This window comes from Coffea eugenioides, chromosome 11, assembly GCF_003713205.1.
Source record: "Coffea eugenioides isolate CCC68of chromosome 11, Ceug_1.0, whole genome shotgun sequence".
Lineage (NCBI taxonomy): Eukaryota > Viridiplantae > Streptophyta > Magnoliopsida > Gentianales > Rubiaceae > Coffea > Coffea eugenioides.
The window spans coordinates 51,272,777-51,291,891 of record NC_040045.1 but is presented as its reverse complement, the minus strand read 5'-3'; the positions used below and the strand labels follow the sequence as shown (position 1 = coordinate 51,291,891).

The 19,115-nt window shown below is 36.2% G+C and overlaps 1 protein-coding gene across 2 annotated transcripts; it reads left to right on the top strand.

The window, feature by feature from the left end:
* Nucleotides 1-3,471: 3,471 nt before the first annotated feature.
* On the top strand, nucleotides 3,472-18,178 carry LOC113753401 (GPI ethanolamine phosphate transferase 1). Of its 2 annotated transcripts, XM_027297541.1 has the most exons (18): nucleotides 3,472-3,847; nucleotides 3,994-4,185; nucleotides 4,296-4,451; nucleotides 5,041-5,334; nucleotides 5,786-6,003; nucleotides 6,105-6,179; nucleotides 6,325-6,391; nucleotides 6,670-6,995; nucleotides 7,517-7,750; nucleotides 7,843-8,030; nucleotides 15,160-15,301; nucleotides 15,396-15,504; nucleotides 16,208-16,310; nucleotides 16,390-16,576; nucleotides 16,718-16,816; nucleotides 16,905-16,963; nucleotides 17,405-17,510; nucleotides 17,832-18,178. In XM_027297541.1, exons 1-18 carry the CDS (start codon nucleotides 3,610-3,612, stop codon nucleotides 17,994-17,996), a joined length of 2,958 nt encoding a protein of 985 aa, XP_027153342.1. In that variant the 5' UTR covers nucleotides 3,472-3,609; the 3' UTR covers nucleotides 17,997-18,178. The 2 variants fall into 2 exon arrangements, with proteins under 2 accessions (XP_027153342.1, XP_027153343.1); XM_027297542.1 differs by lacking the exon at nucleotides 3,472-3,847 and having other exon boundaries at nucleotides 4,102-4,185; nucleotides 4,340-4,451.
* Nucleotides 18,179-19,115: the final 937 nt, after the last annotated feature.

Here is a 19,115-nt window from a genome sequence, read left to right as displayed (position 1 = left end):
TAGATTAAACTTCTACTAAAATTTACTATTTGTAGAAGTACGAAAATTGAGGAAATGGGAAGGATACTTCTTAAACAAAATTTTCGTACGTCATAGTCACCCTTTCCGTTTTGATATGAAAAAGAGGACTTCTTCCCAGGAGGACTTGACATGCGGGAGCTTGTTAGATGTTTTTTTTTATTTATTTTAAAATTTTTTATACTAGTGTTTTGACCCGTGCTGTGCACGGGATTATATTTCAAATCAAAATAATATTGTATATATTTATATATTATGGTACAGAATAATAAATATATATATACTAAAAATTTTAAAGAAGTGATGCTTAATATTTTGAAAAAAAAATCTATAATGATTTATATGATAAAAGAATTGTTAATGCATTTAAGGAGAATGTTAGGTTGGGTAGTAAGGTGAGAAGAGTTTTCTTAAAAAAAGTCAATTTATCAATATCTGACAAAATATATTATGTTATACTCATATATCAATACTTATAATATAAAAAAATAAATTATAACCAATTTATTTTCTTCCATTTTTAGAAAAAAAATCTTTCTCCTATCTTGTAACCCTATAATTGTTGAATGCATTTAGATTAGCATTTTTCATAAACTTTAACGGATATTTAAAAAAAAATCTCCGTAATATGTGTTTTTAGAATTCTCAAAATTATTAAAAATCACCATCATTTCTCTCTTCCCTTATCCGACACCTAGTCATTAGATGCCTCTTACGACTTTCATATCTTCTATCATGGTACCACTCTCTCTATTATTATTTTTTTTATCATCTCGGTCATATTCCTGCAATCCCCTTTATTTTTCTCTCCCTTCTCTGCCCATTCTTGTAACTCATATTTCTTTTTCAACCTTTCCTGCCACTTTCAACTTCTCACCATTTTCTTCCCTCTCTCCCCTTATACCTAACCTCTAAATTCATATCCCTGCAACCTAATATATTTAACTTTACCTATCATAATGAAAATATAAATTTGAAAATTGATTACAATTGTTGCAATTATTAGTATCTAATAATGGGAATGAAAAACTGATAATATCTATAATATCCTCAAGTACTACAATCAATATATATATATATTTAACATAGCAAATACATATTTACATATGAAGACAGCAATAAGAATACATAAATAATTAATGATATCAAAAGTTATCCTTAGTGTTTGGGTTTTGCACTCTTATTCAAATCTAATGTCAAATTTAGGCCAGATATATACAAATTAAGTAGTATTTTAGGGTTGAATGTTCATATCTTTCTCTTAAACTATAATGTTACTTTTTTAAAAAATTTTGGTAGAATTGGTGTTGTTATTATCATTATTTTTTTTTATCAAAAATGAATATTTAAAAAAAAAAATTGTCACGTTAAAAGGCTAGTAGTACTTTGTTTTTTATTTAGTGATTTCATAATTTGGATTTCATGAATGGTACCATTCTTGATTTTTTAAATCCACGACATTATTTCATGAATATTTTTTATTTAATTTTACTTTTACTTAGGATTACTAAGTTAACAGATAAAATATTGTCATTTACTTTTTTACTTTTACTAAGTTTGGCAATGCTTTCTTTTTATTTACCCTCCCACTAATAAACTTCAAACCAAATTTCTATATAAGTGGAGTCACTATTTTTTTAAATTAGAAAGGCATGGAAGCCACTTCTTACTTAAGAAAATATTATTTGCACTCCATTTTTTATTATTTGCAATTCCACTATTTGTTTTATCATATAGTATAATTAATGAAAATTATATAACCAAAATGATTATTGAAGTGTGAATAACAAAAATGGAGTGTAAATAATCTTACTTATTTAAATTAATAAGAAAGCATGAAAAGATGTTATATTTGTTATCTTTTCTTATGGTCTTATAGAAATTTTAATTGTTGTAGAATCATAAATACCGCAAGACAATCGGAAATGTGATGGGTTGAAGTTCAAATAGGATATCATGCATATTAACCAACAATTTGAAATGAAATGATTTTAAAAGATAACTAACAATTTCAAATGTGAAGAGTAGATGTGGAAGTTGAGAGGAACATATTTTATAAATTAAATTAAATGTGAAATGCTAGAAAAATGAAATTGGTAGTGGGAAGATGCGTGGAGGCTTGTTGCTAAAAATTCCTTCTCAAATTTATATAGATATAGATTTATATAGATATAGATATGCTCCAAAACGAAAAACAAAAGAAAGAAAGAAAGAATGGCAAAAACCGTGATGGTGCTCAAACTTTCAATTTTATGCATTTTTAGTCCTCCAACTAATAAGTGCGTAAATGTAGCCTTCCAATTAATAAAAATGTGTAGTTGTAGTCCTTCCGTCCAATTTGACCGTTGAGATGGATGGGAAATGCATCATGGATTGCTCACATGGCATTTTTTTTGGGATAATTACAAAAACCTCCTTAGAGGTTTCTAACAATTTCACTGAGCTTCCCTAAGATTTGAAAAATTACACTTACTTCCCTTGATTTGATTGTTTTAGTAACAAAATCTTAAAATAATATTGACTTGTTCAAATTTTTAAATGAATATCCAAAAATACCCTTGTGTAATGAGTTTTAATTTATTTTTCTATATAATTATAAGATTATCTAGTATAATTATAAGAAAAATGTCCAAAAATTTTCAAGTCCATACCTACTATTTGATAAACAACTATAATAATAATTTTATCACTATGATAGGATACTTTTGATGGTATTTTATTATGGATTTAAATTTATAAGATAGAAAAAAATATTGAAATAATTCATTTAGAGTTTATGAATTTTTCGAGTAGTTGGATTATCATAATTTAATAGTAATTTTGGGCCATTTTCTTTTCATTTATTGTTAATTTTAATACCAAAAATAGAAAACAAAGATCAGGAAATACATTGGATTGCATATAAAGTTAACTCGTCAAAAAAATCACTAGTTGGACATTCGGTTATAATACAAACTAGAGGTGATAGTGGTAGTTCTCCAATTTTATTGGCAAAAAAACTTTAAAAAAAAGGAATAAGAAGGAAAAAAATGAAAAAATAATTTTAAAAGTCATATCAAACAAGGAAATTTTATTAAAATATTTAAGGGTAGTATTATCATTTTAAATAATAAAGGAGGTATGTATAATTTTTAAAACCTTAAAGGAGCTAAATGAAATTGTTAAAAACCTCAAGGGAGGTTTCTAAAATTATCCCTTTATTTTTTGTATCATCCTGTCCCTTTTTAACAGCCAAATTAGACGGAAAGACTATATGACTACACACTTTTATTAATTGAAAAATTATATTTACGCATTTATTAGTTGGAGGACTAAAAGTACGCAAAGTTGAATCGGGACCACAACGGTTTTTTGCCCAAGAAAGAAAGACTAAAAGGTAATTTTGGTTTTATTCTTAATTTCCACGATGTTGGTGACCAAGATTGCCGTTATGAAGTACCGTTAAATTTACCGTTACGTACACACTACTGGTCGCGTTTCACGCCTCGGCGAAATCCCGCCGTCGTAACTTCTAAGACTGTTTGTATTGACGGTCGGGATCTGTCTGGCGAGCAGTAAACTTTCCGACTGAAAGAGAGAATTGAAACAAAGATGAGAGGCGACGGTGATGGGATCTTGGGCGGAGGAAAGAGATCAGAAAGCAGCCTCAAAGTTAGACAAAAATGGCTCAAGAGGAAAGAAAAGTGGCTGGTGGTTCTCGGGGTGGTCTTGCACGCAGTGTACATGCTTAGCATCTTCGACATTTATTTCAAGACCCCAATTGTTCACGGCATGGAACCCGTCACTCCTCGCTTCACTTCTCCGGCGAAGCGCCTTGTTCTTTTAGTTGGTAATAGTTGCATGCCACCTGCTCGACAATTTATCCCTAAGACTTCATTGCTTGTGCTTCCTTGTCTTTTTGTGCATTATTGGTGATTTTTTCGATTTTCGACTTCGGATGTTTATATCGGTATTCACGGTAAATTATTGTTGCAGCGGATGGCCTGAGGGCAGACAAGTTTTTCGAGCCTGGTTCAGATGGCAATTATCGGGCGCCGTTTTTGAGGAGTGTGATTAAAGAACGAGGTCGGTGGGGAGTTTCCCATGCTCGTCCTCCTACAGAATCTAGGCCTGGGCATGTGGCTATTATTGCTGGCTTTTATGAGGATCCAAGCGCTGTCACCAAAGGTGGGATTCGTTATGTTAGTGTTACTGTATACTATGTTAGTAGTTCATTCTTGCACCAGCTTAGGCGACTGTTTGCTAAAGACTGATGATAGCATGTCACTGATTGGCAGGGTGGAAAGCAAATCCAGTTGAATTTGATTCAGTATTTAATCGCAGCCGTCACACAATTTCATATGGCAGCCCTGATATTGTTCCCATATTCTGTGGTGCTCTGCCGCATAGCACGTGGAATACATATCCTCATGAATATGAAGATTTTGCCACTGGTATGTAGCAAGATTACTTACTCCGTTGGGTTTGTTGTTATCTGAGGTAGATTCGCCTGTTTGAGTTTTTTACTTCTTGGGCTTAGACTGAACAAAAGTTGTTATGGAGAAAGTACCTATAACATGTAGCCTATTACTTATAAAACTTGGCTTTTTGAGTTGTAGATATGGTGAATGCTATCCATACATCCTTTGAGCATGTCAAATTCTTCCCATTAGAAAGAGGCTCACATGCTTCAGAAAAGGTCGATGAATGTTAAAAATTTGCCTTTTTTCAAGATTTATCTCTATACTTCAATGTTCTATTGGACTGTACATGTCGTCCCCCCCCCCCCCCCCTTTTTTTTTAAGATTCTATCCATTGAGTGGCTTAAGCAAATGGAGAAAATTTTATAGGCAAAATTATGTTGAAGTAAAACGCTCATATGTTCTAATATTTTAAGGGTCAAGCAAATCGTGAGATCAAACATATATTGAGATCTTGATGGCAAGAGGATTTGTGAACGAAAGAGTAATTATTGTTGTAGTCACTAGAAACATCCAAATTTAATTTCTTCTATGCTTTATCAATACATTAGTGTTCATGCAGATGCATCTTTTCTGGATGAGTGGTCATTTGATCAATTGGCGAGCCTTTTGAATAGGTCAAATGAAGATCCAAAGTTGAAGCAGCTACTTCTACAGGACCATCTTGTCATATTTCTTCACCTTCTTGGTTGTGATTCCAACGGTCATGCTCATCGGCCCTATTCATCAATTTATCTCAATAATGTTAAGGTTGTTGATCATATTGCTGAAAGAGTTTACAATCTCATTCAGAGTTACTTCAAGGATGACTTGACAGCCTACATATTCACAGCTGATCATGGAATGAGTGACAAAGGTTAAAAAACTTTTTGAACTCGTCTTCCTTTCTCTTACATGCGAAGTCCTATTCTTGCAGGGGCATGTTGCATATACGTATTCTACTCAGATAAACATTTAGGCATATATGCAGATGCATGGATTTATGCAGACAGAGAGAAGAATGTGCTCATTTGGTTAATATCAAGCATATGTCTTAATTTTCTTCTTAAGCAATTTTCTAGCCCAGTAATATATGTTGTTTATTTAAAGCAAAGCAGAAGGATTTACGATTTTATTTATATATTACTTGTCTTTCGTTTGGGCTTTTTATTTGTTATAGCCTACTGGCATAGGCATGGCTTTCATTTTCCTTTTGCCTTCTTGAGATTTAATTGTCATTTTGTTGTTGAGATATTTGATTCAGGTTATTTTTCAAGTTTTGTATTTCTTGCCCATAGTCTGGTGACTTACTTCTATATTTGTTTTAGGAAGTCATGGAGATGGGCATCCTTCAAATACTGATACGCCTCTTGTTGCTTGGGGGGCTGGTGTTAGACATCCCGCGCATAATTTATCTAGTGATCAGTTGGAGGGTGCTGTTCAATTTGTTGATGAACACAAACACAACATGCCAACACCTAGAGAGTGGGGTCTTGAAGGCATTGAGAGGGTGGATGTTAATCAAGCTGATATTGCTCCACTGATGGTTGTACAGTAGTTCTTGACTGGTATCTTTTCGTTTCATGATTATGTTTTTTGTTTCACCCCACAAATCAATTTCTTATATGCTCATCAATTTATCTGCAGTCAACTCTTCTTGGTTTGCCATGTCCTGTTAACTCAGTTGGAAACTTGCCTCTTGGTTATATCGATTTTAATAAGGTAAATTGCAATGAATAAATGTCTTAGAAAATTTTTGTGCCTTCTGACTGCAGAATGAAGGTCCCTTCTCTGGTTATGCATCATCATTTAATTGACACTGACTGCTAAAGGGGTACCTAAGGTTTTTGTGGGTTCTTATGTTCAGGTGGACAAGGTTGAAGCTGTATTAGCCAATACAAAGCAGATTCTCAATCAGTTTCTTCGCAAATCACGTATCCTTCCTGACTACAAAGGAAAATACCTTTGATGTGGAAAGCAGGAAAACTTTTGGGTAGTTGGGGATGGGAGGATAAGCATCTTGAAGCTTTTTCATGGTTTCCCCGTTCATGTCACTATTTTATGCATTCCAACTTCTCGTCACCTATTCTTCTTTGCTGTTAGATTGTTATCATCGCTGGATTGTTATCATCATTTAATTATACTTTTGAATTGTAATAGACTGAGCTTGGAATATGTTCTCTATCTTTTACATTTTTCTTGACAAGAATAGAATTGAAGCAGTCAAATTCTCTAAATTTCAAGCCTTTTGAACCATTGAAAAACTACAACTTGGTATTGGAACGTATTGAACATTTAATATCCATCAGAGATTATGAAGCTGCAAGGAAGCTATCTGAGCATTTACGAAGATTGGCGCTTGAAGGACTGCATTATTTTCAGACTTATGATTGGTTTAGGCTGATGACAATTATTACTTTTGGTTACATTGGCTGGATGATCTATGTTCTGCTTCATGTCTTGCAATCTTATACATCATTGCCTGAAAAATTGGTGGAAAAGAAGCAAATGGTTCATCTGAGAAAGAATACTGGGAAGGTAATTTGATTGTGTTATGATTCATCCATAGGTAGTCATGAAAGAACATGATTTTTTGGGGAATATGGGGCATTTGAGTGAGCATCTTGTAAATAATTAAATACAGAGTACAACTCTTCCTACCATCTAGCTTTGAATATCAAAAAAGTAATAAATGAACCCTTAGTGTTCGTGGCTGGTGAGTGGGATGTAGACATTGAAGTTTGAACCCGTATATATACAGATAATTTGAATTTCCCTCTTATGAAGTATTGAATAAAATTCAGATTTTATCTTGACTGTAATTTTGGAAAACTAAGCGTACATATTTTTGTAAACCAGTGGTGGCAGTTCAACCTTTTATGTGAACTGAATTGGATTGTGAGGTGTTCTTGTGAGTTAAAGATTTTTGTGTAGATGTTACCCAATGCTTTTGTGTGGTTAAACTTTCTGGTATTTTATTTGGACAACACTATGAAAATATTATTTATTCTTAAGCTATTTATAGTTTCTCATTTCTCAACTTATCTCAATTGTGCCAGGTATACTTTATAGCATGTCTGTTTTCATGCCTAGTGTGCTCTCTACTGTTGCTGGAGCATTCTCCTCCTCTGTATCATGCGTATGCTGCGATGACAATATTTCTTTGGACACAAATATTTAGTGAATATGAGTTTCTACTATTTTTATGGAGGGATCTACAGAGGAGAGAATCTCGCTACTTCATTAAACTCATAGCAACCTGTATTGTCTCAATACTCATCCTTGAGATGCTGGTAAGGCTCGTTAGCATATTTTAGTTATATTCTGATTAGTAATTTCGTTTATTGCGTAGCCAGGATTTAATTTCTGTTTATGTATCATGTAGGTCAAAAGTTTCACAGATAGGAAATTGTACACCTGGTGTTTCTGGACTGTTGGGGTTGCTGCTCCTATTTATCTTGTCCGCTCAATACCATGGAAATCTAGGGTGCCAATTATAGTTCTGCTGACATGCTGGTTCTTGTCCATTTTCACTTTGATGCCTGCTGAAATTCCAGAGAACACTTGGCTAGTGTATGTGCTGCTTCCTTTTTTACTTTTATCTTGCTTTCAATTAGTCAGTCATGTATAGATTTGGTATTGGATCAAGTGGTATGAACAAGAACTTAGGGACCTGTTTGAACTTGTCCACGAAGTTAGTTGCATGATGTTTGTCCTTGCCTTGTTGATAAGTGTTAAACTCAGAAAAAGGGAATGAATTTTCCTTACCTTTTATTCATGAAATCATAACGGTATATATACAAGTATAGACATATCTAGTTCCTATTATTTAGCCTACAGATCAGCCTACAATCTGTAACTTATCTAATCCCTACAAATCAGCTATCTAATCCCTACAAATCAGCCTACATCTGTAACTTATCTAATCCCTACAAATCAGCTATCTAATCCCTACAAATCAGCCTACAATCTGTAACACTCCCCCTCAAGTTGGAGCATAGATATCAATCATGCCCAACTTGTTACATAGATAATCAGTACGGACCCTGTTAAGAGATTTTGTGAATATATCACCTAATTGTTCCCCAGTCTTCACATAACCTGTAGTGATCAAACCCTGTTGGATCTTTTCACGAATGAAGTGACAATCAATCTCAATATGTTTCGTTCGTTCATGAAAGACTGGATTAGAAGCAATGTGAAGTGCAGCTTGATTATCACATCGTAGCTTTGCAGGTACCGAGACCTTAATTCCTACTTCACTCAGGAGCTGATATACCCATATGATTTCACACACAGACTTTGCCATAGCTCTGTATTCAGCTTCTGCACTTGATCGTGAGACTACATTCTGTTTCTTACTCTTCCATGAAACCAAATTTCCCCCAACAAAAACACAATATCCTGAAGTAGATCTCCTATCTTCCTTACACCCTGCCCAATCAGAATCTGAGAAACATTCGATCCTAGTATGACCATAATTGCCATATAGGATACCACGTCCAGGAGCACCTTTTAAATAGTGTAAAACTTGTTCTGCTGCTTTCCAATGGTCAATAGTTGGTGATGACATGTACTGGCTCAGCACACTCACTGAATAAGCAATATCAGGACGTGTCACAGTAAGATAATTCAACTTTCCAATAAGTCTTCTATACCTCTCAGGATCTGCAAACAACTCACCTTCTTTGGTTAACTGTAAATTAGGAACCATTGGGGTACTACATGGTTTAGCACCCAATTTTCCCGACTCCATCAGTAAATCAAGCACATACTTCCTCTGAGATAGGAAGATTCCTTTCTTACTCCTGCTAACTTCAACTCCCAAGAAATACTTTAACATCCCCAAGTCTTGGGTATGGAACTGAGTAGTAAGAAAGGACTTCAGAGACGAAATTCCTCTAGGGTCACTACCTGTGATGACAATATCATCCACATATACAACTAACAGAATAATACCCCCATGAGATTGTTTATAGAAAACAGAATGATCGGACTTGCTCTTTTGCATCCCAAACTTTTCAAGAGCTTGGCTAAATTTTCCAAACCAAGCCCGAGGACTCTGTTTCAAACCATATAGAGATTTGTTCAGACGACAGACTTTCCCATACTCCCCTGGAGCAACAAAACCTGGTGGTTGCTCCATATAGACCTCCTCCTGAAGATCACCATGAAGAAAGGCATTCTTGATGTCTAATTGATGCAGAGGCCAGTCATAAGCTGCTGCAAGGGAGATAAATAACCTGATAGAAGCAAGTTTAGCTACAGGAGAAAAAGTATCATGATAGTCCACGCCATAAGTCTGAGCATATCCTTTAGCAACAAGTCTAGCTTTCAATCGAGAAATGGAACCATCAGGATTCATTTTGACCGTAAACACCCATTTACATCCAATAGCTCGTTTACCTGCAGGTAGGGTAACTAAAGTCCACGTACCATTGACATCTAGAGCATTCATTTCCTCAATCATAGCATTCCGCCATCCGGAATGAGCTAATGCCTCTTGAACAGTTTTGGGTACAGAAATAGTGTCTAGGGATGTAAGAAAAGCACGAGAAGAGGAAGACAAATGATTGTAGGAAACAACTGAAGAGATTGGATAAGTACATGCACGTTTACCTTTTCTTTGAGCAATAGGGAGATCAAGATCATCATTGGTAGTCGGATCTGATGACGAAGATACTGGTTCATCAGGACATGATGTTGGAGACTCCAGGACCAAGTCAGAACTGGGCAGATGTGGGCGACGCGAGTAGGTGTATTTGATGGGAGGCTTAACTGGTGTAGAGGGAGGCGAATCCAAATTTGGTATGACACTATAGATTAACAAATCATCATCCTCCCCCGGACTCACAGAACCTGAAGATGAGGAGAAAGGTGTTTGTTCCAAAAAAGTGACATCGGCAGACACAAGATACTTACCAAGACTAGGACAATAACAACGATACCCTTTTTGTACACGGGAATAACCCAGGAATATACACTTTAAGGACTTAGGATCAAGTTTTGTAACTTGAGGACGAACATCCCGAACAAAACAAGTACACCCGAATATCTTTGGTTCTATAGGAAACAATTGTCTATTCGGGAATAGAGTGTGTAAAGGAGTATTACCAGATAAAACAGAGGAAGGCATACGATTGATTAGAAAACAAGCAGTAGATACAGCATCAGCCCAGAAGCATTTAGAAACCTTCATTTGAAATAACAAGGCTCGAGAAGTTTCAAGAAGATGTCTATTCTTTCTCTCAGCAACCCCATTTTGAGAAGGGGTGTCAACGCAAGAAGTTTGATGGAGAATACCCTGCTCAAGCATGTATTTCTGAAAATTTCCTGAAACATATTCTTTTGCATTATCACTTCTTAAAATTTGTACTGGTTTACCAAATTGGGTTCGTATTTCAGCACAAAAGGAAGAAAAGTGAAAGAATAATTCTGAGCGATTTTTCATCAAATAAAGCCATGTCATTCTAGAATAATCATCAACAAAGGTAACAAAATATCTGAAACCAGTTTTAGAAGTCACCGGACAAGGACCCCAAACATCGGAATGGACTAACTCAAAGGGAGCAGTAGCTCGTTTATTGATTCTAGGACTAGAACTAAGACGATGGTGTTTAGCAAACTGACACGACTCACAATCTAATGAAGTAATGTTCGAAAGCTGAGGACAAAGTTGCTTTAACATAGAAAGCGAAGGATGACCCAATCGACAGTGTTCTTCAAGAGGAGAGACTGTTCCAGCACAGGCTATAGACCCTGGTTTCTGTGTATCAAGAATGTAGAGACCGTCAGACTCATGTCCCTTACCAATAATCTTCTTCGTCATGAGATCCTGAAATACACAAGAACCAGGAAAAAATGAGACACAACAATTAAGGGCACGAGTAAGTTTGCTGACAGAAATCAGATTAAACGATAGTCGTGGTAGACTCAGAACAGATGACAAATGGAGAGATGATGTAGGTTTAGTGGTTCCAGACCCAATAACACTGGATGTTGAACCATCGGCTAAAGTAACAGGAGTGATAGATTTATGTGGCTGAAAGTTAGAAAGTAAATTGGGATTACCTGTCATGTGATCTGTAGCACCAGAATCAATGACCCATTTTGGAGAAGAGGAAACAAGGCATGTATTGGGTTTACCTGTCTCAACAAGTGCAGTAACACGACCGGATGGCTGTTTCACTGTTTCGTGAAACTGAGTCAATCTGGCATACTCATCTGCAGAGATTGTAACAGACTTTTCAGAGGTCTCAGAACTAGATGCAACATGTGCAAATTGAGCTTTCTTATACTGTAGCTTTCGACAGTCCCGCTTGATATGTCCTGGTTTATGACAGTAGTGACATACAATTTCTCCTTGCTCCTTTCCACGATTTTCAGTAATTTTATCAGAGTTGTTGGACCCCGACCCCATGCTCTTACTGTTGCCACTACTCTTGTAGTGTTGTCTTCCTGAATCAAATGTGGTAGTACGGCTAATAAGAACACTGTTAGGCTGAGTGGATAGAACAGGTAACGTATTCTCTGTACGAAGAATCCTTCGAAAAGCATCTTCTAGACAGGAAATTTCTGATCCGGAAAGAATTTGAGATTTGGCAGTCTCAAATTCAGACGGAAGACCGGCGAGAAAACTCATAACAGCCATCTTCTCTCGCTGATTCCGTTGTTCCTCCACATTGATACTGAAGGGAAGCAGCATATTGAGCTCTTCATATGTTTTCTTGAAGTCCATAAAATAACTGGTGAGAGACTTATCTCCTTTATCTGCCCTGTAAAAATCCTTGCAAACATCATAGATACGAGAGAAGTTTCCTTTTCCCGAATATAAGAACTGCAAATAGTTCATTAACTGTTTCACTGTCTTACAATGGGTAACCAGGCCCACCACCTCACTATCAATAGAATTACGAATTTGTATATACAAGCGAGCATCTTCTCTCACCCAAGACAGTCTAGAGTCATCCGTAGGTGGATCATCGGTCAGATGACCATCCATAGAAATACTGAGTAGATATAATTCAATAGTATGGTTCCAATCAAGAAAATTAATTCCATTTAATTTGTGTTCCGTGATTTTTGAAACCAACGGAACTATATCAGAAACTCCAGTCTTTTTGTCAGACATAATTGCTAAGAAAATTCAACAAGATAACAGATTACCCACAAGAGAACCTGTCGTAGCCAGGTCCCACACCTAGATCGATGTTGACCCAAAAACGTACCTCCCTGAGTTGGCGGTGTCTTTAGAGGAACCTTTAACGCCTGCACCTTGAATATGGCAGCAGCCTCCCTCACGCCCAACAGCCCAGAAATTTTTTTTTTTTTTTTCTTAAAAAAACTTATGAACAGAACTGCTCTACACAGAACTGCTCTGATACCATGTTAAACTCAGAAAAAGGGAATGAATTTTCCTTACCGTTTTATTCATCAATCATAACGGTATATATACAAGTATAGACATATCTAGTTCCTATTATTTAGCCTACAGATCAGCCTACAATCTGTAACTTTCTGATCCGGAAAGAATTTGAGATTTGGCAGTCTCAAATTCAGACGGAAGACCGGCGAGAAAACTCATAACAGCCATCTTCTCTCGCTGATTCCGTTGTTCCTCCACATTGATACTGAAGGGAAGCAGCATATTGAGCTCTTCATATGTTTTCTTGAAGTCCATAAAATAACTGGTGAGAGACTTATCTCCTTTATCTGCCCTGTAAAAATCCTTGCAAACATCATAGATACGAGAGAAGTTTCCTTTTCCCGAATATAAGAACTGCAAATAGTTCATTAACTGTTTCACTGTCTTACAATGGGTAACCAGGCCCACCACCTCACTATCAATAGAATTACGAATTTGTATATACAAGCGAGCATCTTCTCTCACCCAAGACAGTCTAGAGTCATCCGTAGGTGGATCATCAGTCAGATGACCATCCATAGAAATACTGAGTAGATATAATTCAATAGTATGGTTCCAATCAAGAAAATTAATTCCATTTAATTTGTGTTCCGTGATTTTTGAAACCAACGGAACTATATCAGAAACTCCAGTCTTTTTGTCAGACATAATTGCTAAGAAAATTCAACAAGATAACAGATTACCCACAAGAGAACCTGTCGTAGCCAGGTCCCACACCTAGATCGATGTTGACCCAAAAACGTACCTCCCTGAGTTGGCGGTGTCTTTAGAGGAACCTTTAACGCCTGCACCTTGAATATGGCAGCAGCCTCCCTCACGCCCAACAGCCCAGAAAATTTTTTTTTTTTTTTCTTAAAAAAACTTATGAACAGAACTGCTCTACACAGAACTGCTCTGATACCATGTTAAACTCAGAAAAAGGGAATGAATTTTCCTTACCTTTTATTCATCAATCATAACGGTATATATACAAGTATAGACATATCTAGTTCCTATTATTTAGCCTACAGATCAGCCTACAATCTGTAACTTATCTAATCCCTACAAATCAGCTATCTAATCCCTACAAATCAGCCTACATCTGTAACTTATCTAATCCCTACAAATCAGCTATCTAATCCCTACAAATCAGCTAACAATCTGTAACAATAAGAAATTAAACCAGTTGTTTTCATGATCAGGTGTTAAATTGACAAAACGAATTCCCTTCAGTAACTGCTGAAGCCACTTTGGCCTTTGTCAAATCCTTGGTGTATTCATTCAAAGAATGAATGTTATTTTGCTTTGGCTTTTCATGCTAATACTTCTGATCTTACTGACCTTAATGGGCTTGGATATGTAGGAAATGCAACCTTATCTTGGATCTTTCTGATAGATGAGATTAATGTATAGCTGATGACCGTATAATTTTACCAAAGCAACCTTATTCATTCAAAGAATGAACCTTATGTTGCTTTGGCTTTTTGTGCTAATACTCCAGATCTTACTGACCTTAATGGGCTTGGATATGTAGGAAATGCTACCTTATCTTGGATCTTTCTGATAGGCGAGATTAATAGCCCGTGAATGGGCTGGTGGTTGGCGCTCTTTCCTCGGGACCGTTAGTCCTGGTTGGTCGAACCTCCGCAAGCAAACATCAGTTCGCCGTGCATTTAACGTGCTAGGTCTGGTTGGGGCGCTGGGCCGGGCTGGAGTGGGGATTAGTCGGGCCGCCTTTACGGACTTGACCCGGACACCCCACTCCGTCGACAAAAAAAAGAAAAAAAAAAAAATAATAGGCGAGATTAATGAATAGCTAATTACCGTATAATTTTATGAAAACTGTTTGCTTGGATTTTTTTATGAAAATGCTGAGATTTTCTTTTTTTTTTTTTTTTTTTAATACAAACAACTTGTAGCACTGTTATGGGGAATCACTGCGAATATTGACATTATTCATTGACAAGGTTCTTTCAAATTCATTTGTTTGACAAATTGCTACTTTGTGAGTTTTGGCTTATAGCAGTTATACAAGATTATGCAGCATTAGCCAGTTTGTATTTGTAAAACTTGATCACTAGATCTAGAGCTGGAGCAGTCCAATGTGCAACTTTGGCTTAATATGACTATCACGACGTACTCTTAAATAATTATCAGAAACCTTGGAAGAGGAAGCAGATATTTAGATGTTTGTAGGAAGTCTTGTATATATCTCTGTATAATTTGAAAGTGTATTGGAGTGATTCCCAGATAGAAACAAATGTGCTCTCTTTATAATTGAATCTTCTGCTTCTATAGCGTCACTAGTGGAGTTGTCACCATGATGATTGGAGGAGTTGCTAGGCATCTGGATCTTCATTCCGAAGATGATAAATATTGGCTTAGTCTTCGTACTAATGACACAAGCAGACCTAAGTTCCCTATGCTCTTTCACTTGCAGGTATGAGTAAACCTTTTTAACTTCTGTTGAGCATGCCTTAAAAAATATCATTTCGAGAGAGATAAAATTAACATATTTACTACATTGAAAATAGATTACTTTGGTCGGCTTATCGTCCGTGATGGTGGTCTTGTCAACTTCTCGCAGAACCAAAAAGCATGAATTGCTTGCTGTTCATCAACTAATAAACTGGTCAATTGCTGGTATTGATTCTTTTTTACTTATGCTTGCAATTTATGTTGCCCTTTTTTTCACTTATTATGGATCAACATAAGTTTTTCATGTAATATTTACTGATTCTTTCAAATATCAATACTTGCTCTGTTATTCTTCATATTTTTGCTGAAGTTTTTTGGGTTTGTACAGTGAAATTTGGTTTACTGGTTGATGGATGGTGCAATTTTCTTTCTAATCGTCACAGATAATTTTCATTAGCAGTAGTTGATCTTGTCTCAGATATGTTTAAATCATAGACTAATTCATCATGACAATATGTTTCTTTTGCTGATAGTATCTTGATGGGTCAGCTAAGTCAGACACTGGATTGACTTCTAAAGTATGTTTTAAGGTTGTCACCATTACTTAAGTAACAGATATTGAATTACTTCCATGGCCGCAACAACTAGGGTATCTCTTGCAGCTTCAGCGGCTGGAGCTGGAAGTTGCTCCCCTAACCACTCTGCTTGCTTTGTATTATTTCTAATATTTACTGGTCAACATGTCTTGTGATTTTAACTTGAATAATCAATTTGCTTAAGAGTATTCCCAGGTAATCTTGAGTTCTTTTCTGGGGTTTCCAAAACTCTCTGTGTTAATTCACTGATTAAATTTTGCAGGTATCTGGCTAGTTACATTTGATTCTTTCCTTTTTCTAGTTATGGATGCTGACTCTCTTATTTACTGCAGTGTGTTCGATGGTCCTTCCACTATTTTCAGCTACTGGTGTCTTGTCACGTTTAACTTCCATATTTCTTGGGTTTGCCCCAGCATTTTTACTTCTTTCTATTGGGTATGTCTCTCAGAATTTGTTTGAAGTTTGAATGTCTGATAGAGATATACTGGTATAATTTTCTGTTAAAATCCTGCAGATATGAAGCTCTCTTCTATTGTGCTTTGGCACTTGCGCTAATGGCGTGGATGCTTTTTGAGAATGCGCATCGCTATTTAAGTAAGGCAAGCTTATTTTCGGCATCTGTTAAAGCTATGCAGAACAGCATTCTAAAACACGATGAGAGATGCCTACAGCTTTCAGATATGAGAATTGCTTTGACGTTTGTAAGTAATAGCCTATTCTGTCTTTGCATTCTGCAATAATATCTGAAAGTTTGAATCTTCTCCCTATCCTTGGCGCACATGGCGAGAAAAAGAAGAAATTGCACCAAAGGAAGTAAAAGCAATTTTTTCTCCTCTGTCCAGATGGTTTTCTTCAATATCGCATTCTTTGGAACTGGCAATTTTGCAAGTATTGCAAGCTTCGAGATTTCTTCTGTCTATCGTTTTATCACAATTTTCAGCGTAAGGGAACCTAATATTCCTTTTCTCTGCTCTATTATTCGTTTTGGTGCAATACTGCATGCTTGATATATCTGCTCTTATTTTGCAGCCATTTCTGATGGCAGCTCTCCTTATTTTCAAACTATTGATTCCATTCATGCTTGTCATGTAAGTATATCTGTGGCATCTCTTTCATTGCCATTTGTTGAGTTTTCTGATAGTTTTCTTCTGATGAAATTTCGTTATGATACTTAACATGGCCCAAAGTCGATCCCTTGTCAAGTTTTTGTGACTCATAACTCTAAAGTGACATGGTGATAATTATGCTGGAGTAGCCCATTGATTATGCTAGGGAGTTACGTGGCAACACTTACGTTATAACTACAAACTTTCGAGCATTTGCTCGGTATTTATTTCCTGTGATTTACCAATATTTTGTGAATTAAAATGTTTTGTCCTCGTACGTATCACCGTCCTTTTTACTTGTTTGACGGTGTATTCAATTCGAAGATTTAATGACTTGCTTTCACAAGGAAATTTCACTGTATCCTCCTGGTTTTTTCACTGCTATGGCTTGTGTAATTGATATGATTTCAATCTCTAATGCAGATGCGCATTCAGTTCATTAACCAAAGTAATCAGAGTTCCACTTTTGGGGTGCTATTTTCTTGTTATATTGTGTTCAGACGTGATGACAATCCATTTCTTTTTCCTGGTATGGTTTCCACTTGCATCCAATAGCGTCATTCTTCCACAAAATTTATATTCTTTACCTGAAGTAGCAGAAAAATAGGTGGCAAAACTGATTTTATTTGAGGTATGCCCCTACTTCTGCCCTCACCCCTCACGATCGGGTGGCGTTCCTTCCCAACTTAACAGACATGCAATAGGCGGAATATATCTGGGATTTCCTTTTTGTACATGAATCAGAAAAAGACAGAGAGAGAAGCAATCTTTGAGTTTGGTACGGGTTGATTGAAGGTTTGCATTCATGTCTAAATAATATGTTTTCTGAATTTGGTATGATGTTTGACAGGTCCGAAATACTGGGAGTTGGATGGAAATTGGTAACAGCATTAGCCATTTTGGAATAATGAGCGCACAAGTTGTGTTTGTCCTCGTGCTTTTTGCTCTCACAAACGTATACACGAAAGACATCCAAACTAGCTCAGCTCAGCGCTTGTCTCGGAAAGCCATGTGATTCATTTTGATCTTGAGTTTTTTGGGTTTGTTCCAGAGTAATGTACTCATTTCATTTCTCAGCTTTCTGATTAATCGTTCAATTCATTGTAACACGAGGCTTACATAGGATGGTAGTACTACTTGTGGTTGAGGCCACTCTCATTCGATTTACTCTCTTTTTACCCTTCGCTGGAGCGTCCCTTTACAGAAAGGGATTAAGAAAATTTTGTATTGTAACAGGAGCATATGATCTCTCCCTTGAGCTTTCCCAGTTTAGAGACAGTTATTTGTGACACGAAATTATATGAGCACGTTGTCTCCTTGACTATATAACGTTTATTTTAGTACTTATTGTTAATTGCACATTATCAAGTGGGTGAGAGCGCAACGTTCCTGCTGAACTTCAGTCTCTTTTTTTTTTTTTTTTTTTCTTTCCTTTCGGTTGGGTGACTGACGGGTTCTTGTGCTTCCGCACAAATGTCTCATTATTAAAATTAAGTAGGGAGTTGGACCTTCCTAATGCTGCTCTTATCACGTTGGCCTGTTCTTTTCTTTTAAACTGGTGTTAGACTGGTTGTCTAGTTATTTTTGCGTTAACTTTTTTTTTTTCCAAAGACCCGTAGAAAGTAGAGGTCTGAGTAAAGTCCACCTTTAAAGTATCGGTCGAATTTGGTCCTTGTATCAGATAGCATTTGGGATTTACTTGTATACTACCATTGTTTAAACCTAAGCACTGTTGAAACCAGGAAATAAATTTGGATACTAACTGTCGGATACAGTAAAGGCCGCGAGTTTGAATTTGGTCGTTGATGATGCGAGGATTATATTGATGGATAATCTGTAAAAACCTCTATAAATGATTTTGGCTGTTGATGTAAGGGTTGAATTGTGTTGATGAATGATTTATAAAAATAAATGTCTGCAAATGACTCGTGGTCCCGGAGCAGGTGTGCTTACCTTGGAGGAATAAACTTTTCCAGGGAGAACGGTGGAAGATGATGGTGTAGTAGGCAGTTTACACCATCAATTGACCTTCTTCTTCTTCTTTTTTTTTTTTTTTTTTCCTTTTTAGTTTTTCGTTCGATGGGAAAATCATTTGACTTGCTCGGGGAGTGAGTACCTTCCCAACTATGAATTG